General features: G+C 43.9%; 1 protein-coding gene across 1 annotated transcript in view; it reads left to right on the top strand.

The window, feature by feature from the left end:
• The window catches only part of LOC126460424 (protein sidekick-2-like), a 1057356-nt gene extending 1045827 nt beyond the window's left edge, over positions 1 to 11529 (top strand). Inside the window, exons 12-13 of the mRNA XM_050095916.1 lie at positions 6780 to 7039; positions 11416 to 11529. Of these exons, the coding sequence (XP_049951873.1) occupies positions 6780 to 7039; positions 11416 to 11529 (374 nt within the window). The remainder of the gene's footprint in view (positions 1 to 6779; positions 7040 to 11415) is intronic.
• Positions 11530 to 23491: the final 11962 nt, after the last annotated feature.

The following is a 23491-nucleotide window of genomic DNA, read 5'->3' as shown; positions in this document are numbered from 1 at the left end:
CTGAACGGAGAAAATCTCCGGCTCAAATGGCTTTAAGCACTATGTGACTTAAAATCTGAGGTCATCAATCCCCTAGGCTTACAACTTCTTAAACCCAGCTAACCTAAGGACATCACACACATCCATGCCCGAGGCAGAATTCAAACCTGCGACCGTGGCAGCAGCGTTGTTCCAGACTGAAGAGCCCAGAACCGCGCGGCCACAACGGTCGGTGAAAATTTCCGAACCATCCGGGAATCGAAGCCGGGCCCCTTGGCGTAGCAGACCGCCACGATGACCACTCAGCTATCGGGGCGGACACTAAACTAGTGGAGACCTACAATTGTTTTTTAAAGTCAAAGCAACAACATTCCGCGAACAGTCCTACAACTGGGCGGTTAAAATGGGTACAGCTAAGCAATTTCTGTGCATTGTAAAATATGTGCTTGTAAAATCCATTTGCATGCTACTATATATGTAAATGTTTTGTTGTATGTTGGTGTATGGGTAAGTATGTCTTGTTTATTGGAGTAGAGTGTCCAGTCGCTGTATTGTCTGAAACTTTGTGAAAATAAAACGACTTACTAGCAGTAGTAGTGTTGTCAGCACCTCTGGTAGTTTTCCAGAATACAATGGAGAAATTTCGCCTTCGCCTGAAGCTGGTAATGCTTAGCGCGTGGTCAACGTTCCTACGGAGCTTCGCCCCCAGTGCCAGCTATTATCTGGACAGAATATAACTCATCTACGCGATTTTGCGCCTCCGAATTTCGCTGCTGTAGGCCGCGTCCTCTGCCACAGAGCGCAATTCAATTACCGCTTAATGAACGTGAACTGTGAAAACACGGCCCGGTCGCTCTCGAACAGTGCGCATTAACAAGCTCCCTCCACAGACTCGCTGAGGCAAAATCTGCCAGCTCTGCACCGGGATTCACCCTGTTTTTCTTCTTCGAGTCGAACGCGTCCCGAGCCTCTTTTTGCCGGCAGCGATGTCTACCTCTCTCCTGCCTTTCACTATGCACTGAAATAATGCCAGATATCCTCCCCATTTTCATCTGGAAAGTCTCCACATTCACTTGGATTATTCAGTACACACAATGTTGTCGACTTTGACAGAGGTACGAGTTGTAATGTTACTGGCTAAGTTTCTGTCATTCCTGTACACCAAATATCATCTCTATTGCACAGTCCCGTACACTTCATAAAGTTACAACTTTACACATAAGAAAAAAACCTCCTTTTAGGTTCGATCCGGAACCGCGTGACTGCTACGGTCGCAGGTTCGAATCCTGCCTCGGGCATGAATGTGTGTGATGTCCTTAGGTTAGTTAGGTTTAAGTGGTTCTAAGTTCTAGGGGACTGATGACCTCAGATGCTGAGTCCCATAGTGCTCAGAGCCATTTGAACCATTTTTTTACGTTCGATAATAACAAACAAATATATGTGAATAGTGAGTGCTGCAAGTCACTTGAATAGCTTTTCTTAATTTGGGGAATCTTTACACATTCAACCAAAATCATAGATTTTCTTTTCTTTGTAGATTCTATAGTGATTATGGAAAAGAACGTCATCATTTTCTTGCAGTAGTGTACGACAGGTCGCTGGAGTAAGGAGCGGTAGGGAAAAAAAGGGTTATTTCCGTTCTCAAGAAGAGTCGTCGGACAGATAAACGTAATCGTACAACTACATCACTGATTTCGATCTCTTGTAGATTTATGAAACATAATGGCTCTCTCATCGGCAACGTTGTTACATCATTGGCTTGTGCTCACAGAATGATGGTTTTATTGTTCAGATGATAATTATAGTTCATCTTGAAACTTCCTGGCAGATTAAAACTGTGTGCCCGACCGAGACTCGAACTCGGGACGTTTACCTTTCGGGGCAAATGCTCTACCATGTGAGCTACTGAAGCACGACTCACGCGCAGTCCTCACAGCTTTACTGCTAGCAGTATCTCGTCTCCTACCTTCCCAACTTTAGAGAAGTTCTCCTGCGAAACTTGCAGAACTAGCACTCCTGAAAGGATACTGCGGAGACATGGCTTAGCCGCAGCCTGGGGGATGTTCCCAGTTCATCTTAGTGACAAAATCGCACACAAATACACACACACACACACACACACACATAAACACACACACACACAGAGGGAGAGAGAGATTGGGGGGGGGGGAGACAACATAGATGAAAATATACGATAATAGAAGGGGAAAACATTCCGGTAGATACGGTTCTGCAAACGAGCCGTTTGCGGGACACTTGCAGCGTTTGGATAAGAGAACCCACCGACTTCAGTACGATACTCACATACTCGTATTGACGTAGTTGCTACGAATGTGTCTGACATGTAGATCTTTCAATTAAGTGACCATGTAACTGGTGTTAAATTTCTGGCATGGTTCATGGTTTTATATGCACACATATATTGTAAACAGTAGGTTCCTATTCACACCTTGGTGTATGCTCGGAGCCACTTTTACATGTGTTGATTCCGTCTCGTTACGAACGATGTATTGAGTTCTCCCTTCAAAACATGGCTTCTGTGAGTGGAAACTGTGGTCCGATACATCGTAAACTCGAAATTAGTTCATTAAAGTGCAAAGTGATGGTATTAAGGAAAACAGTGTCTCATAAGGAAAAAACGTGTACTTAATTACAGACAACAATGACGAGCTACGAGGGGATGCTGGTTAGTACTTAACTTTAAAAACAATAACTGCTGTTATGGGTTTCGAAAAAATTGTTTCCTCAACATACTCCCCCATGATTGGATCAAATGGCTCTAAGCACTACGGGACTTAACAGTCCCCTTGACTTAGAACTACGTAAACCTAACCACCTAAGTACATCACAACACTCATGCCTCGAACAGCTCGACTACAGCGGTCGGCACTCCGGCATGAGCTCAACACATTTGCGTCATCTTTGTTCCAATTTTATTAAACCATTTAAAAAGAAAGAAAAAAAGAATCGATTGTGTAGCAGAGCACTCATCCGCGGCCGTTCTCGCTCCCTCGTTCTTCAGAAATAGTCTTCTTTCATCATGGGGAATAGATAATAGTCCGAAGGGGCCAACGCGAAGTCATGTGAATAGGTTTGATTTTTGGAGTTTTCTTAGTAAAGATGTGAGGGTCTTTGCTGCTTGATAATACCTTATGAGGGGCCGGGTGGTGGTGGTGGTGGTGGTGGTGGTGGTGGTGGTGGGGCGGGGGGATAAAAGGGGAGGGGCAAACAAGGTTCCTATACCCAGCTTCCTTCGATGTCTGGAGACCGATTTTTGCTTCAGCTTGTCGAGAAGTTGAACACAGAACTTGATGGTATTGGTTTTATCATACTATAAGTAGTCAATATATAGGATTCCATCTTTATTCCGAATGACAGATGCGACCGACTTGTCTGGTGATCTTTATCTTTGTGTTTAGAACTTCCTTTTGGACGTGGAGAATAAATATGTCTCCATTCCTTGTACTGCTCTTTCGTCTCTGTGTCATACGCGTGTACCCAAGTTTTGTCTGTGTTGACGAGACTATCTATAAATCTCACAGGATCACAACGAAATTGGACAAAAATGGATTCTGAAGCAACCACTGATTTACGCTCACGGTCTGCGTTGAGACAGTTGGGAATTTTTATGGCTGGGAACTTTCTCATGTCCAAAATCTCATAGGTGATATGACCTACACGTTCTCTAGATATCCCACACTCTCCGCTATATTTTTAGCAGTTATCCGTCGATTATCCAGGATCATGGAATGGATAGTGCCCACTGTTTGCGGAACAGTCACTTGAGTTATATTTCAAGGATGCTCTTGATCATCATTGCTATAACGCAGCAACTCATTACTGATAGTGGAGTATGAAAGGGAGTTACAACCCATTGTACTAGACACATCACTGTAAATACGCTTGGGCCGGCCGGTGTGGCCGAGCGGTTTTAGGTCCTTCAGTCTGGAACCGCGCGACCGCTACAGTCGCAGGTTCGAATCCTGCCTCGGGCATGGATGTGTGTGATGTCCTTAGGTTAGTTAGGTTTCAATTGTTCAGTAGTTAGTTAGGTTTCACAGTGCTCAGAGCTTCTACAGGACTGTATACTGAGGGAAATGCAGGTCTGCAGGCTTGTACAAGTTTGGAATATGGTAGGCAACAGATATGTATTTTGCTTCTGTTCACTAGCCGATCCTTTCTGGAATATCTCAAAAACAGATCTCAGAATGTTGCAGTTTGCAGGTGACTGATGACCTCAGATGTTAAGTCCCATAGTGCTCAGAACCATTGGAACCATTTTAAATACGCTTGGCCGTGTTCCCCGTAAAAAAAGAATAAATAAACACAGATGTATCTCTTTTACTGTGAACACACTTTTTTCTTGCACCATGTTGACCTTACACACGCACAGAACCATAAGAAAATATATAATTTAAATTACAGGGTTTAGTGCCAAAATGTCAGAAGTAATCGGCATCGATTTGAACTAGAAAAAGCCTAGGACTTACCATAAGTGTCATAATTTGTAAATGTAAATTTTATCCAGATAATTGTTTTGTTTTCTGATTCTTCTGTTTACACAGTCATGTGAAGATGGTCTATTTCCGTTTCTCTATGATTTAGAAGTTAGGCTTATGTCTTGTAAGTAATTGTGAGCAGATACATTCTATCGATATTTGGTCACGCCATACTAAAAGAAATGGTCCCTAATACTTTTAAATGCATTTCTGGTTTTGTGACATTTTTCTTCTTTATGTAGTCATTTCGTGGATGACAAGGGGACGAAACGAGACTTGAGTAAAAGAAAATAATTTTAGCTCTGACAGATTAATAATTACATTGTGCAAGTCCAGTTATGGCCGCTGCATCTCATATTACGTTGCTGCATAATACTTCCAACTTGAAGCTAGACTTCACAACCACTGGGGTTTAACCATACATCTGTGAAACAGGGAAGTGTCCCCAGTATCCTAAAAAAGAAAAAAAAACTGGAAATGTGAGATTCACGTCTCGGCCAGAATGCTCATTGACGGGTACGGGCAGTTTACTTAACACATCAATAGACTTATATCCAAATGAAAAATTCTCACTTCTCTCCTACCAAGCTCTGTGGGACATCTATTCTTACTGAATGGGAAACCTTGGAGCTAGAGTACCGTGCAAGTTTTATGTATATGAATGAAGTCATTTCTGGCACATAAATGTCGACAAAAGTCGCTTGTAATACGTTTTTTGTTCAAACTTTTTTGCAGCACCAGTTTCAGACATTAATGGACAAACTTCGGAAAGAGCACATACGGAGCTATTTAACTATGCTGTTCACCACGTAATATTTCCGGAAGCAGTTAATATATCGTAATTCTATTTTCATCCAAATGTATTGTGAGAAACTATCTACTAAATAATGAGTTGTTCTTTTCAAAGCTGGTTTAACTGCAGAGATATCAGTAGCAAAATCGTTTCCTCAGAGCTATGATAATATATGCTGCTAATGTCGTCGTGCTAAAAGAGATGCCGAATTCAAGTACGTTTCACTTGACATATCGGTAAGAAGTGTATGGTGAATATTGCACAACGAGCAGCAATAGCCACAGACACTGCACTTTTGCCGGGAAATGGAATCATGAACGACAAACACGACCTGTACGACAGTGACGATGGGCGGTGAGGCCAACTTTTATGTATCAGGTTTTGTTAACATTAGATACAGGTCATTTGAATATCCGTAACTGTTTCAAGTAACACCACTTCACGATGAGAAAGTGATAATATTGTGCGCCATGTTATCGTCTGGGATCAGAGGGCCTTATGTTCTTGCTGTTACTGTTAATATAGAACGCCGCGTTCACATGTTGAACCATTTTGTAGAGCGACAGCTTACTGATCTGCCTTTAACTGCAAACACATTCTTCCAGCAAGACTCATTACCTCGCGGTATTCCATTAATGCTCTATAGAACAATATCCATCTCCTGTCCTCCAAGACCCCCTGGCCTTTCACAGTGTGGTTTCTTCCTTCGGGGTCATTTGAAATCTCTGATCCGATGTGATCAGCCACACACCATTCAGGAACAGATGGATGAAATTCAGGTGAAAGTTAATCGAATTCCAGTGCCAGTCGTGAGAAGCGTACGAACTCTTCGGCTGAAATGTGCAGGAGCTCCATCGTGCATGAACCACATGTTGTGTCGTACTTGAAAGGCACATATTCTAGCAGCACAGGTAGAGTATACCGTATGAAATCATGATAACGTGCTCCATTGAGCGTAGGTGGAAGTAACTAAAATGAGCTCTAACATGGAAAGTAAGCGTTTCCGGACACATGTCCACATAACATCTTTTCTTCATTTGTGTGTGAGGAATGTTTCCTGAAAGTTTGGCTGTACCTTTTTGTAACACCCTGTATATGGAAAGGGACGCTATAGTGGGTGGGGGGAGGGGGGGCGGAGCACTGAGTGCCTAACCACACAATAACCCTGGGTTCGGTGTAGGGCGGCGGTGGGGTGAGTGGACTGCTGTAGCCTGTTGTGGGGTTGTCTACTGTGTACTACTGAGGGCCTCTCCATCGTTTCGAGGTCCACAGTTCAGTACATACATACAGATAAGATTCGTATCAAGGCTGAAAGGCTGATTGTCGTTGTACAATATCACAGTTAAGCATTCTTCTATTGTAACTTATTAGTCTTCACTGACTTACTGCTGCTGTTGCGTCACTTTATGGAGTTGTGATGGTATGAGGAGTGTTTCAGATTGGCGTAACTGAAGCCTGTACTTACTGTGGAGGTGGAGACTGTTGTCACGAACGTGCTCGGTGTGCAGGGCGGCCGGACGCGCCGCACAGCTGCGAGGTGAGCGGCCGCGGCGCGACCACGCTGCGCGTGACGTGCGCGCGCGGCAGCGACGGCGGGCTGCCGCAGCAGTTCACGCTGGAGCTGGCGGACGCGGAGCGCCGGTTGGTGGCGAACGTGACGAGCCGCGGCCGGCCCGACTTCCTGCTGGAGGGCCTGCAGCCGGGCGCGCGCTACACGGCGCTCGTCTACAGCAGCAACGGCAAGGGCCGCAGCCAGGGCAGCGCCGCCGTAGAGGCCGCCACGCGCGCCGCGCCGCCGCAGCCGCCGCCGCAGCGACAGCCCTCACACCACGCAGGTAGGCGCGCCGCCCGCTGCGGGCACCGCCTCGCATCCAGAAATCTTAACCATACACAGATGCGCCCTGAGCGAGCTGAAATGAATGCAACAGAGGTGAAACGTACAGCGTGGCCATACTGAGATATATGCAAACTAGTAGTACACCTATGTCGATCCTGGACCACAGTTCAACTTTCCGCCACTTGTAGGCGCTACTGCCAAGGCGCTGCACTCAGTGGTCGTGGTGTGGAACTTAAAACCAAAAATGGCGTTTGAGGGCACCTTAAAAATCAAGTGTCGTGATAGAGGGAAGTATAAAATTGTAAAACGATGCCATTGGGATATTCGAAACTGTAAGACAGCGGGAAATTTTACAAAAACTTAAGAAAGTTAAAATATTTAAAAAAGTGAAGACATCTGATATATCATTATTTTTTAATTCTTTTGTGGTTAGCACGAACTACCACATTTTCGTTGTAAACATTATGGAAAGTGTGTTGCCATTGCTAGGATTAAAAAAGCATATCTTTGCATATTATTATAGTGATTATTAAAATGATACAGCCAGTCGCAATGTACTTCACAAAGCAGCCTTTCTGGGTATGCTCAAAAGAACAATCTCAATTTTCTGGGGTGTGTTCGAATGTGTGCATCCAAAAAATCATGTAAGACGTTTAACTTGCAGTATTTATACTTGTAAAATACATCAGCAAAACACACACACACACGCACACACACACACACACATATTGTATTTCTGGACCCATGTACATACACTGCAAAATATAATGCCTCAGGTATAGATATTGTGTAATAAGGTTTTGTAGATTGTGTAGATGATGAAACCTCACTGCACGCACCTAAATTAATTTAACCAACGTATTAACTTACACATACAAATTGTAATGACAAATGTTATTCGATTAATGTAACCATTTTATTAACTTACAAAAACACATACAAATTGTAAAATTAGACCTCAGCAGATTATATTGGAAGACATGGTTTGTCTGAATTTTCTTATTGTCAATTACATTACAAAACAGGCACTAGATTCCCAATGTCCTGTCGAAAGGCCGAATTGACTAGTTGTCGTGCAAAGCTTACCACTTCTTTTTACTTTAACCTCAGAATCCTCAAGAGAGAATGAGCCCTGTTTTATATGCCCTGAAACATTAACCCCTTAAAATCCTATCTGTAAGTGAATAAACGAAGTTTGGATATTTTAATTTTACGTTTCGAGGTGGTAAAAACTTTCGCAAAACGCAGCAGAATAACCAAAGATTTAATAATGACAGAACTGAGTCTATAATCCTTACAACAGGTTTTGTGCAGCTACCAGCTACAAACGAGTAAGAATTGCATCTTATAGACACGTGAATTGGCTTCTGTTTCCCAATGATTTGTGAGTCTGCCTTCACTAACTCTGGAAGCCCCAGTTCGCCGACATTCTCCACACTGCCATCTAACGTCTTTTGCTCCGCGTATCTAGCAACACCTAAGAATTTGAACAGCCTAAGCAAGTGTGGTAGCAGAAACCATCTCTATGCGTTCAGCTTTGCTGGCTCATGTCTTTAAAATTCAACATTGTCATAAACTTATCTGTAAAGCAGGAAACATTATTTAACAAATCTGTCTTTTCTACTTAAGGCCTCTTATTACACGACAACTTTAAATGCAATGGAACTGAATTTAGCACGTATATGAAAATTTTTCCTGAATGAGTTAGATATTGTACAGGATGGCGGCAGGCGGTGGGCGTTATGGAATAATAGAGTAATTTTTAGAGAAAGGCCATTTATTGGCTAAAGCATGATGAAAGGGGCTACATAGGCCTAGGGAGGTGAGGGTGAGCCAGAGCTTGCAATTTGGCGAACATTGTTCGCGAAGCTACCGAAAGTGGTTGTCTGCCAAATCTAAGTCCACAGTGCCGCAGCACCGGGAGAAGCGGGAGATGTTCAATGCTACAGGGCGCGCATCCGCCTCGCGGGTGAGCAAGAATACAAGAGAGCGGGCCCGGCGACGAGCGGCCGGGTATCTTCGACGCACCACGCGGCTTCCTCCACCCTGATTGGTCAGGACCGAGCAAACCGTGCGGGCGGCATGGAACTTTCCAGAGCGTTGCCTGCTAAGCGACGCCTGGGACGGCGTTACCTCGTCAGCACACGAGAGAGGCGCGTGAACAAGGTGCCCTTTCTCGGTGCTGACTTCCTGTTACTAGACCGTGGGACGAAAGAATTTACAGGCAGCTAACACTGCCGGCCGTGGCTTGGCCGTAATGGAGTAATGAAGTTACTAGTTGGAGGCTCATATAATAAAGTAAAATCTCCTATTGTCTGGCTCATCCTTTACATTCCTCCCCCTTCCGTGGGAGCGGAGAACGTATGTGAATTCGCTCAATGTAATTATTATTTGAATGTAAACAAATTTAGCTTGTAAAGCAAAGTAAACATTACTTGATTAAGAATGGCCCTCACGGAAGACGGCAGGGGTCTTAGTCTATGGGAGGGTATAGAGACTCTAAAGACCTCCTAAGGGTCGCAAGGGGACTTACATCAACAATATTGTGTGCATGCAAGAATCATCATAAGACATCAAATCATCATAGAATATCAAAACATCATAAAATATCAAAACAAAATTAGAACAAAACATAGCAGTGTGAATTAGACAAACATGTCAAGTGTTCTTGTTGCTAAGTTGAAGTAAAAATGTCTTTTTTTTCTTTTGTTGGAATAAGTTGAAAATATAAACACATCACCACTGATGAGTCACGGCGAGGGCGAGTGGCACGAGGCGGCGTGGGGTGTTGTCCTCAGCGGGCAGCGCGCAGGCTGCCGGCGGGTAGGGGGCGTGGCCGTGGCCAGGTCCGTGCACTGGAACTCAGCGCAGGGGGGTATGAGGGGAGGTCCACATGTTTCAAAACACATGTTGAAAAGGGAGTTATCACTAAGGGAACACTTCACTACACTACACTAGTTTCTCCAATATTAGTATTGCACTCTTAAAACTAAGGGAGGGCACATGCCTGATAGGTTCTTGTTTTCTCTTTATTGTTGAGTTTAGTTTGTGGCTGTTTACCATTCATTTAAGTGCCAACAGGCGAACGTAAGAAATTTGTCCTTTTTCATGTTTTAGCAAATCATCAATTGACGTTAGGATGTGATTATTTGATTTTTTAGGTAAAACTTGAACGTTAGCTGACAAGGGAATCATGAATGAGCTTTCAGGTATAAAAAACATAATTAAAGGGGTGCGAATACTAAGTAAGGCGTGGTGGCATGAAAGGTTATAAGTGGTGTTCCAACGGGAACCGTTTGCTAAAGACCTGCGCGGAGGCTACGTCAGAAAGGCGCGCGGCAGATAACTTCAAAAGCCAGCGCGTCGTCAGGGCTGCACGCGGCAGCTGAGGGGTCTATGACTGTCAAATGCCGACTGTCAAATGCAACAAAATAGAAGTGGGATTACGCGTGACATAAAGCTAGATGAGCTGTTACAGTGGGTTCTGTTTAAAATTACATTATGCATCAGTAAGTTGGTTCGTAACCAAGTTCCTATGAAATCCATTTGAGCCCAAACATAATTCTTACTCAAACATGAAAATATAAAAACGAAGCACTCAAATATCATGTTATTTTGCTGCATATTCCATATCGCTAAACAAAGTAAGTGCCTCTTTGGGCTGACTCTCTACGTATAATAACGTTCACATTATGAGAAGTTTCTCATGCATCAACATTTTTGCTGAACATATCAAGTAAGATTGACAAAGAAAAGTGACACCAGTTTTGTGCAGGTGGGGCGTAGATTGTGTCGTTGGATGTCATCGCTGTTTCTAATGAGGCGAGAAGAACAAAACTCGACGAGAATTTAGAGATTTCCGTAGTGGGAACAGAAAGTGTAAGGATTTAAATTAGAATCAACTAAGTTGAGCGTAATTTCTGAAGGACTTTTCCTTCATGAAGGTATAGTGCGCGGCGCATCGTTGACACGACGTTATCGCCTCCTTAACTGTGTAAATGAAAATTCTGCGACTCCAAGATAGCTACTTCATACTTCTTCTTCTTCTTCAAACTTGACTTCTCTCACATAAAAAAAACTTTACTGGCGACCAAATTCGTCGTCTTCGTAACTCCGTAGTGCTGGCCTCCTCGGGCCCAGCTGGTTGCTTAAAACTCCGTCTATCCTTGCTTGTATCGCAGTGTCCTGGGACACGTCATACAGTTAAATGCTACTACTTCAATAGTCGGTATTCCTTCGGAAAATAAAATGGGGAAACAAAGAAGGCTCAAGGTTTTGAACAGAGATTTCCGCTTACTGGCGTTTAGCTGCGGGCTAGACGCAGTAAGCGTCTGATGTTGCCTGATCAGCTGTCGTCAGAGAGCACGGAACACTGTTCTCGTGAACTCTTCTTCGAGATGGAAGATCAAAGTCTGGGCTGAATAGTATTGTGTCTGTTGAAAGTTGACAGATCAAAGTGAGTAGGATGGACTGTGCCGCGAAACGGAAAAGTGAAGGAACGACACAGACAGCTAAGGGACCGCGCGGGTGCCAGCCGCGTCACGTAAGGTACGTGCCCTTGCGGGTGGTGCATGTGGTATGTCCCTCCAGATAAACATTCAAATACAAATCAAAATAAGGCATGGTTACATCCTAAACTACTCTTCTAAAACAATTTACCACCTAAGACATCATTATTATTAACCAGATAATTGGCAGTACTCGGGAACTTACTCTAGCATGCTTGAAATCCTACAAAATTATTATCCTCATCAGTATAGTAACACAGCGACACATGGAAACACTAGGCTGATACAAATACTAAATTACTGGTGCTGGCAAAACTTTAGCAAAATTCTCTAAATAGTTAGTAATAAAACAGTCAAAATGAACAACAATAAGATAATACATGGACTTAAGTAATTGGACACAAGTAATTAGACTAATTAGACATAAGTAATTGGACGTAATCAATTAGACACAAGCAATTTGACATAAGTAATTGGCAACTCGTCATAGTGATATAAGACATGGCAAAACCGCAACAAAAGCAAAAGTTCAAAATAATATTTCCTTCAAACAAAACTTCCTTATCCTCCAGTTACATTTCGTAGCAAAATGAGTGTAAGCATCCCCTGGTATTCCTTTAAGCTCTCGTTTGTATTTTGATTCCAACCGATGTTTGGTACTTCTACCCACAAGAAAACTGTCATTAAGTAATGGCAATGTTGTGCGTAATGCTGTGGAATAGTGTGATGTCACGTTAATACTTCCTTTAACAAGACTCTGATGAAAAGTGGTTTTGTGTCGCCTTCAATGAACAGACCAATAATTATTAAACATGTGATATGCTGTTTGCTGTGTTGATTTGTTTTTGCAAATATTTGTGATTATCAGTCACCCAGTCAATCGTTCAAGGATATGATTGTTGTTCCTTTTGTTAATTCTCTCACTTACCTGCTTCCATATAATCAATATTGGCGGCTCGACGAAGCTGGTTGCATCTCGAAGACGTCGATATGACTTACCTGTAGGTGCTTTGGTTTTTAATAAAATTAGAGTTCATTTGTCATATAAAAAGTGTGTAGGGAGCAAAGTAAGTTCCTGACTATTGAAAATGTGCATAAAGTTATTCATAGGGTTCGTTATATCATGGTTAAGAATTTCTGTGTTGAGATTCAGTGCAGCTTGAGGTGCTAAGGTGCGACACGCGTCGCGCTCGTGAGATTGTAAGTTGCTGACAGCACAGCTGACACTACGGCTGCGTCCGGTTTCACTGGCTCGGCAGCATAACTGGCGTTCATGCTGGGTCCGTCCTCTTGCTACGCATGGAGTTTATCTCTCGGTACAGTCACAAAATTTCCTTCCAGAGTTATCTTATGTTGTTCACGACAGTTATGCATGGAGAATGTTCTTTTCTAAGGGACTCTAATAACTTCAATCGCTAGAGGTCACAAAACTATCGGGTTACAACTATTTTACTTAAACACTCTGTTCTTCAAAATTTAGGTAAATGGCAGGTGTTAGGCTTCTATATAAACTATATTTTGCAATGGCATTCCAAACCCAACTCCTTGGCTAACGCGTTCCCCACACAGCGGTCGTTTACAGGACAGATATAGCGGCAAGTGCCGGCTTTCTTGACGCCATATAGATCCGTTTATTAACCGTGGTGGTCATACAACATAGCCGGAGATCGATCTGAAATTCCAATGTTTTCTAATCCTGATGGCTTAGACAATGCGTACCAGGAAAAGTTCTCTCTCACGATTTTTGTTCCATACTGAAAATTTAAATAGACAATACACATAGATTCCCGTCTTTAGATAAGACTAATAAAATCTGTAGGGCAATATTAAGCTGGTGATTTTATTTCTATAACTATCCCTTTAGGTTTGCTGTTTAAACTGCAACGTACGAATGTACGAATGTGTAGCGTAGCTGAGGCACGTGGCCTGCAGGGCGTAGGTATGGGGGTGAGGTGGGGCGAGGGGAGAGGTGCAGATGCTGCACGCACCAAGGACAGAGGCGGTGGGTGGGGAAGGGGGAACTGCAATGGCCGCTCTCTCGGCAGGCCGGTGGATGGAGAGGGGAGGGGGCCGCGTCGCCAGCTGACAGGGAGGGGCGGGACTCGGCGCATGTGAACGGCTGTAGACCACAGTGGAGGTATTTACGCACTCCTTCCGTGGCATTTAATATACAGAAATACGTGGTACCAAAAAACTTACCTCGTTATCTGTTCAACATCGCATCATGAAAACAATAAAATAGCACTTCAGGAAGACTCCTTTTACTTTAGAGTAGCCTATTTGTTGTTTAACTTGGACGTATTTATTCTTGTTATTATCGTTGTGTGATCATTTAGCAAAACATACATGTAATAGGGCGTCTTTCAAAGTACAGGTAGACGGCTGCATGTAGTCACTGATCTACTGGCAGTTACGAAGGCGTATTAGTATCATGTTTTTATGGTAAAGCTTTAATACCTGTGTTCGTGCACTATTCACTAAGTTAACAAGTGAAATGTGAATCCCTTTGAAATATACAAGATTAACTGATTCTTTCTCTACGTGTTCTTTTGACAAGAACAACTTTCCCCTTAATTCCATGATTAAAGAATGTTTGTGGTTTTAATTCTCGACCGCTACGATAACATGACTGGAGACGTTAAATGACAAGACAAAATGATCACATAACTTCAGTCACTTCCATTAACATGTGACGTCATAAATTCTATTACCAGTTACCAACAGTTGCCAATTCTTATGTCTACTTATAACTAACATGCACAATTTAATTAAATGTATAGTAACTACGGTGTTTTCCCTCAATTAATTCTCTTGCTGCATGCAGGACTTTTCCAACTGTTTACATACCATTCCAGACCTACTTTCAGGAACGCAAATCATAGGGGTTTGACCTTAGAGCATATCTACGTTGCTGTCTAGGCGGTTGTATTACCTTCTTTCTTGCTTTTTTGGGTGGAACTACTGGCGTAATAGGCCCGGTTTCACTGTTAGGTGGGGGTGGCTCGGGTCCTTTATACTGTTTCAATCTGTCAAAATGAACGATCACTGTGCGTTCCGCTAACTGAATTTCCGCATTTACCGGTGAAGTAAGCCGGATGATACGGTACGGTCCTTCATAAGTAGGTGTAAACTTTTTGGTTCTTCCCTTTTTTACTACTGGATTGCTCAACATAACTAGGTCTCCTACCTTGTACTCAGGCATTTTTGCTTTTTGATTACTTCTCTTTAGCTGTTGGGCGGTGGCTCGGGCATTGTTCCCTCTTACTTTTTTCCAAATGGATTTTAGACGTCGAGCTAGACCTTTCACATCTTTGGATTTAATTCCAGGGGGCAGTTTGTCAATTTCAAAAGGCGAATTCATAGGGCGGCCATATACTGCTTCATAAGGAGAGTACCCTGTAGCTTCATGGACACGGCTGTTATATGCTGACGTAACGTATTGAACATACTTATCCCAGTCAGAGTGATGTTTATTAACATAGTAAGACAGCATGCGCATAACGGTGCGGTGGACTCGTTCCAGGCGACCGTTTGCTTTTGGGTGGAACGGTGTCGTTCGCCACTTTTTAATTCGCAATAACCGACAAACTTCGGTAAATACCGCAGACATGAAATTCGTACCCTGGTCTGTGAGTACAGCTTCAGGGCTTCCGTATGGTAACACCAAATGGGTGACAAAAGCACGCGCTACTGTTTCAGCGGACATATCTGGTATAGGAATGAAAATCAAGAACCTAGAGAAATGATCTATAAGGGACAGAATATACCGATTATTTTGGGGGCTCACAGGGAAAGGACCGACAATATCTGCTGCTACTACTGCCCAGGGATAAGTGGCTTCTGGTACCTGCTGTAAAGGCACTTTCGTTCGAGGTGGTAAGGACCTCTTAACACAAGGTAGACAATTTTGTATATACTTTTGCACGTCTTTCCGTCTTCCTGCCCAGAAATAACGGGCGGCTATTCGGCAGTTTGTGGCGCGAAGGCCGTTATGACATGCCTGCAGGCTATCGTGACACTGTGCGATAATCTTGGAACGTAATTCTTTCGGGATTACTGCCTGTTTGCCCAAGTGGGTCTTTCGATATAAAATTCCATCTTCAACGGAAAATTCAGGCAAAGCCACATACTTCTGACATTCGACGTCTCTTTGCTGTGCCTCCCTTAATTCTTCAATAGAAACGTCATTAGCTACGATCACTCTGACCTTTCGGCTTAATGCGTCGGCGTTCTGATGTAACTTGCCCGGTTTGTGTTTCACCTCATACTCAAATTCGCTCAATTTCAAAGCCCAACGAGTTAGCCTACTACTAGGGTCTTTTAAGCTCAACATCCACTGTAACGCGGCGTGATCAGTGATGACAGTGAATTTTCTCCCATACAAATAACATCGGAAATAAGTTACACCAAACATGAGTGCTAGTAGTTCCTTCTCAGTTGTGCTGTAATTTGACTCTGCTTTATTAAGCTGTCGAGACGCATAACCAATTGGTCGTTCTTCGCCATCTATCTCTTGTGACAGGATGGCTCCTACAGCATAATCTGAGGCGTCCACTGACAGTATGAATGGTTTTTCAAAATCCGGGTACGCTAGTACAGGGGCTCTAGTTAAAACATGTTGAATTCGTTGCTTAACTTTATCACATTCTTTGGTCCAAATAAAACTAACCCCTTTTTTCAATAAATTAGTCAGGGGCTTAGCAAGGGTGGCATAATTATTCACGAAACGTCTGTAGTAGTTTGCAAGGCCTAAAAATGACTGTAGTTCTTTGACATTTGTCGGTGTTGGGAATTCCTTTACTGCGGTGGTCAAACGGGGGCCCGGTTTGACACCTTCTCCACTTATTATATGACCTAAATATTGTACTTGTGACTGGGCGAAAGCACACTTTTCTAATTTTACACTCAAATGAGCTCCTTTTAACCTTTGCAAAACATCCCTCAGTCTTTCTGCATGTTCTTTTATCGTTTTAGAAAAAATAATAATGTCATCTAAATACACCAAGCAGGTTGTAGGTTTCAACCCAAGCAGCAGCAAGTCTGCAAATCTTTGAAAAGTGGCAGGGGCGTTTCTCAATCCAAATGGCATCCTTACAAATTCATACAATCCTGTAGGTACAACAAAAGCAGTTTTATGGCGGTCCTGGGGTGAAACAGGGATCTGATGGTACCCAGAACGCAAATCAAGGGTGGTAAAATACTTACAGTTGCCCAATCGGTCCTATGTTTCATCAATGCGCGGTAACGGATATGTGTCTGGTGTCGTTACCCGATTTACTGCCCGCATATCAACACATAGGCGATAGGCATTCTCCCCATTTACTGATTTCTTTGGCACAACGACCACGGGGGACGCCCACGCACTCGAGGAGGGTTGTATGATTCCTGCAGCTAATTGCTGCTGAATCGTATCTTCAACTACAGACTGCAAATGATATGGTATACGGTAAGGTTTTTGTGCAATTGGCCGAGCTTCTCCGGTCGGAATTTCGTGCTGAACCAAATCCGTAGCCGGTAGAAACTGCCTCTCTTCAAACAACCACGAAAATTCCTCTAATACCGGCTGCAACATCCTTTTCTCCACACTGTTTAAATGAACTAACTTCTCTGCTAACTGACTCCTTATCGTCGACGCGACATATCGCACTTCTCTAACTGAACATTTCTTTCCTTTCCTTCCTTTCTTATCTTTATTTCGCTGCTTCTCAGCTCCTGTTATTTCCTCAAAAATTTCCTGACCACTGGCAACAATAGTACCCTTCGGTATCACAACATCTTCTACACCAAAATTATCTATACTTACTGGTATCGCAAAACCCTTCTGTCTCCTTTCCGGTCGGCAGATACTTCTCTTTATATGTACTGACTGACGATCTAAAACATCATTCTGGGTGAGCGGGTCAACCAGAATGTCTGTATTAGGCTGTTCTTGATTTTTGACATCTATCCAGAGAATCTTCCCACTTCCGCCTTTTATCCTCACAGGGTCAGTGGTTTTTATCGCCCACATCTGCGGTTTTATGGGAGACTGTGAACGGCGCCTTTCGCAGCTCCCTCGCGTCTGACGGGGGTGCGCACTGCCAAATCGGTGAATTGCTTCGCCGAACTGCACAGTTCGCGTTCGATAATCCACTATCCCCTGATAACGGTGCAGGAAGTCATTCCCTAGTATGATGTCAAATTCACCCTTCTTTAGCCTCACTACCTCCATCCTCTGACTGTATTTACCACCGTCTATTTGCAGATTCACTACACACGAACCTGCAGGGACAATTACTTCCTCTCCAAGGCCACTGATATTGTACCGGGGTGGCTGTAACACCCTTCGATCATTTTTCTCCACAAACAATACACTAACTTGAGCACCAGTATCAACTAAAATTCTAACTGATTTGTTTCCGAGTACGCCAAATAGACTAACGTGTTCCACCTCTTTACATTTTTCGGTCCTAACCGGGTGTATTATTTTTGTCGGGGGCGCGGGTGGGTGGCGGAACCTGCCCCCCAAGCGTTTCCCTGATTCGACCCCGCGTTGCGGCGGTGGCCGCGCATCTGATTTGAAAATGGTGACTTTGTGGAGCAAACACTATTAGCATGACCTACTGCCTGGCAAATAGTGCAATACGGCGCGCGACAGCGCATTGCCGTATGGTTGGGCTTCCCACAACGCTGACAAAATACTTCTTTTGCTGGGACCGGTACTGGGTCCGATGGGCGCGGGGCGGCAGCGCAAAAACGCAACACCTCTTCGCGAAGCATTGCCAAACGAACAGCTTCAAACAGAGAAGTGGGGGAGGCTGCTTTGACTTCTCCTCCGATGCGGGGGTCAATACCGCGGACAAATGCATCAATTGCACGCGCTTCGGCTTCTGAGCGCAAAATTCTGTTTTCACTGGCATTTTCGCCTAGCTTATAGGTACGACAAGAGACTGCTCGTATGCGATCTGCAAAGGCATCAAAATCCTCATTAGGCTTCTGCCTAAGGGTTGATAATTGATCTCTGTAATATGTGGTACCTCTGGTATCGGTATAACGCATAGTCAATCCGCGGGCCAATACTTCAAATTCGTGCGTGTCACGCAATTCGTCCACTGTTTCTATGAACATTCGGGCTTCCCCTGTCAACTTGAGTCTGGCTACATTGACCAATAGATCATCCGGCCAGGCACACGTGCGACCCACATCACGAATATTTTGTAAGAACATAGCCACATTTTCGTGGGACTTCCCAGAAAAGGTGGGAATGAAATCAGCCGCAGGAAAATTGCTTACAGTCGCCATGTTAGCAGAAATTGTGGCGTTTGTATTAGAGACAGAATTAGTGTTAGTTGCCTCTGTTTGAGCATTTGTTACAGGGGTGGAGCTAGCCACAGGTACGGAAGTTCGCGCACTAGCTTCCAGCGTCTGTTTCAAGACGCGGTTTTGCTCAAGTAGCTCCTGATTTTGTGCGAATAACTGGCGCATTTGTGCATTTATGGCCTCGAGTGGGTCTTGCGAGGCAGGTGCCTCTACGGGGGTATCCCGTTCCGTCGCTCGTGTCCCTATCGGCATGTTTACAATTTTATGGGACGCTAGTGACCAGAAAAAAGTAATGATTGTTACAAAAAAAGAACGGCCACAAAGATTCTCAATCCAGCGGCGGAAGATCGTCGAAGCTATAGTTGTAAGCATCGCGACGACTTACATGGCGATGGAGGCGGTGCGACGCAGTGGTGGCGGCGACGGCGTGGTGCAGCGGCGGCGGCGGCGGCGGCGGCGGAGTCCGGACCATCGGGCGGCGGCGAATGTGTTGGCGGCGGACGGCGCTGGCTCGGCCGGTCGGCGATGGCGGCAGCCCCTGGCGCGTCGGTGACAGCGGCGGGCGGCGGCGGCGTGGCGGATGACGGCGGCGGATGACGGCGGCCCGGCCGGTCGCGCAGCGCAGCGCAGGCCCCTCGAACTCAGGCAGCGGGCAGAGGGCAGCGCGGCGGCGTGCGGCTCACGTGGCTGGCTAGCGTGGGCCGCCCCGCTGCAGCGCGCGCCCTGTGCTTGTTCACTGGCGCAGCCACGGCCCACGTGCAGCAAACGTGGCGGCCGGTTGGCGCATTCCATGCGCGAAGTGTGCGGCGTCTTGCCGGGAAAAATTTAGTGTAGCGACAAAGTCACTACGGGAACGCATCCAAACTTCTGACACCAGTTGTACAGGATGGCGGCAGGCGGTGGGCGTTATGGAATAATAGAGTAATTTTTAGAGAAAGGCCATTTATTGGCTAAAGCATGATGAAAGGGGCTACATAGGCCTAGGGAGGTGAGGGTGAGCCAGAGCTTGCAATTTGGCGAACATTGTTCGCGAAGCTACCGAAAGTGGTTGTCTGCCAAAACTAAGTCCACAGTGCCGCAGCACCGGGAGAAGCGGGAGATGTTCAATGCTACAGGGCGCGCATCCGCCTCGCGGGTGAGCAAGAATACAAGAGAGCGGGCCCGGCGACGAGCGGCCGGGTATCTTCGACGCACCACGCGGCTTCCTCCACCCTGATTGGTCAGGACCGAGCAAACCGTGCGGGCGGCATGGAACTTTCCAGAGCGTTGCCTGCTAAGCGACGCCTGGGACGGCGTTACCTCGTCAGCACACGAGAGAGGCGCGTGAACAAGGTGCCCTTTCTCGGTGCTGACTTCCTGTTACTAGACCGTGGGACGAAAGAATTTACAGGCAGCTAACACTGCCGGCCGTGGCTTGGCCGTAATGGAGTAATGAAGTTACTAGTTGGAGGCTCATATAATAAAGTAAAATCTCCTATTGTCTGGCTCATCCTTTACAATATAAATGTGTTGAACACGTGGAAGTTTGACTTGAACACATACCCCAAGGAATGAAAGGGAGCTAATAAAACTCTCAAATCATGCTCACACGTGATATAATGTTCATTACTTGGTAAAAGATAAATATGTCGTATACAAATCCAGTTAAACAGACTATATACTTTTACATTACCATCCGGTTAGAGCAGACTGAAGAAAATCACTACATATTAGCATTAAAATATGAAATATTATTGTATCAGTGAAAGAATAAACACAAGGTACCAGAAAAACAATGCTATAAAATTATACATCAATCGTATGTCTTCCTAAAACTTGAACGTGCAAACCAAACCTTTCATATCCCACAAACTAATTATCAGCAATAACATGTGTTATGTAAAGAAACTTAATGCTCTATCATGTGGAAAACCACATAAAAGCCCGTAAATGCAGAGCAAGCGAGCCAGTCGGCAGCCATCGCAGCACAATTCAGAATTAAGTCGGTTGTGTATCTCCTATTCACTATCACACAACAAAGCGTCTGCACCATGAGGTATAATCCGCACGCCGACATCACAACAACAAGAGGAAAGCGAGGGTGAGTGTTTGCTCTCCAATGGCCCTGCCAACGGATTATGGCGTCAAGCTTTCCTATTGGTTGAGCGTCGTCAAAGCTGGCACCACTTGGTAAGACATAGCTTACAGTTTCAACGCAGTCTTCTATCCCAGTAGACGGATAAGTAAGTACAGATATTTCAGGCAGACAGGTCCCTATGGACACGTGCACGAATGCGTGGCATGAAATGTTTCTAAAAGCAGACACGTCTCACAGTTTGTACCTGACTGTAAGACTTAGCTTGTATATTCAGGGGGACAGCGTGTCCAAAGTTAAAAATTTCCTCTTCATCTATTTGGGAGGGGTTTTCATTTGTTACCCAGATCATTGTAGTAAGTCTGCTGATGACTAGAAGTTCATAAACACCAGTCCTCACTTCAGCAATAACAACTCGGTAGTGATGTCCTGTACAACTCCGACGATTCTAATCGGCCTCTTCCGATTCGAGTTCCGTTGCTCAAGTGCATTTAGGCTCGGCTTCTGTGTTCAAGTTACAGTCCATACACTTCTGCTTTTTCAGAAAGTCTCACACACGTCTCAGGTTTAAAAGAGTAATACAATGTAAAGACATGTGTATTTCATTACTTACAATACAGGAGGCTAATTTTTAAGAAAGTATTTAATTTCCCTCTCTTTCCTCACAACTTTCTATTGTTTACTGAATTTTATGCGTTGTGCTACTTTCCGTTGTTTATTGGCTTTTGTGCATTTTTGCTCCGCACATTTGTGCCTGAAGCGAGACATTTGATATAACATGCTCGAACACTCTATAATTTTTTCGTGTCACTGTACCTAAATTGTAATATTTCTCTTACATTTTTTGATAATGTAATATCTTGATTATTCATCCTACAGCAGCATAATGATTACTGATGGGTTCTTGTACGTGAACTAACTGAAAAAGGTTGGGCGTATTAGTGACTAGCTGAGACATCCGACTTCACTCAGGGAGTCCATATGAAACTATGTGGTAGTTGGAATAAAAGGATAAACTTTAAAGTACAGGAAGTAAAATTTTTTTATTGAAAACATATTCTAACTTATTCCAATACTTGTCTATAAACAAGATATTTCGTTTTCTTATCTGGGGTATATTTGTAAATTTTGTCGAATTTCCTATTCCAGAGGATGCTATGTGCACTGGACCCTGAGAGAAGCAGTAGTCTTCATGTCTATTAAATATACTCGTACTAGCAGAAACTTATGCTCTTTGTTTGGTAGGAGTAGTAATGATTCCTTGCTGTGAAACATTTTTCGTTGGATGGGAAAAACGTAATCGATTTCATATCTATCAGTGTTGCTCGAAGTGACCGAAAGAACTCATGTGGATTCAGGGGTAATATTCCTTTATATTTTGAAGAAAGTGTTTTGATTATGGAGGTTACCATGTCATGCAGCATAAAAATCCCTGCAGGAACGCCTCCATTTGTGGTAATCGATGGTTTGAATTTATGCACCAGAATCCTGGTGATTCGCTTCTTAATTTTTCTGCGTTGCGAGATTGACTGATGCTACCCATTTTTCCGATTACAGTGTCTTTGTGTTTGTTGTATTCTTTCGTTTCGTCTTGGAGAAATGCAGCATTTGTTAGGTTGTACTGTTTACTTGCCCTCTTCCGCGCTTCTCGTAAGGTTATATTTTCATGGCTAGCTTTAAGACGAAGTCTTTTATTATAAAACAGTGTCGCAGTTCTTCATTCTTCAGTCAGTTCATTTTGTTTTTTTTCGGTTTCTCTGCTTCTCACGGTGCTCATTGTCGTTCGTTGCGAACTTTAACGTGCTGCACGCTCTTCGTCTGGTTCGTTTTATCGACTTTCATTTCGTTTCTGCCGTTTTGCTTCAGAGCTGGTAAGATCTCCTCCTCTCTTACGTTTGGCTGTTGTCTAAAATATAAATCAAATCTACTTTTTTACTAACAAATATACTAACAAGGGGAGGCCACGACGCTGGTATCACGGATTTACGTCAAACTTTGTACACCTTAAGTAGGCCATTAAAACAATATCGTAGAAAGTAGTAAAGTGCAATACTCTATTATGAGAATCATGTAAATATACAAAGTAGCTAACCGCAGGACTTTGTTGTGGCCATGTTATTAGCGTTCGCGCCCGGCTAGAGAGGGGTGTTCAGGGCGTTGGTTCGAATCCAGCTAATACGTATTTCTCAGTTCACGTTATTTTCGTCACTGGTCTCATTTTGTTTGTATGTCATCTGAGAGGTAATATAATTTAAAAAAAAACAATGTGTGTTTCCAAAAAGTTGTGGTGAATTTCCTATGTTTAGGATATTTACTATTTGTAATTCTTTTCAAGGACGAGGGACAGACTTAGAAATCCCAAGTTAAACCTCAATAAATAATGATGGGATACGCGTTATTCATATTCAGTAATAAACTAAGACACAATGTGCCAGACCAAAAAGGTAATGTACAATTATTTGTCGGATATGCTCTCGACATCACACGTTTCATGATGTTATT

Source organism: Schistocerca serialis, chromosome 1 (assembly GCF_023864345.2).
Source record: "Schistocerca serialis cubense isolate TAMUIC-IGC-003099 chromosome 1, iqSchSeri2.2, whole genome shotgun sequence".
NCBI classification, from domain to species: domain Eukaryota; kingdom Metazoa; phylum Arthropoda; class Insecta; order Orthoptera; family Acrididae; genus Schistocerca; species Schistocerca serialis.
Note: the sequence above shows the minus strand (reverse complement) of the source record. Positions and strands in the feature narration are given on the sequence as shown.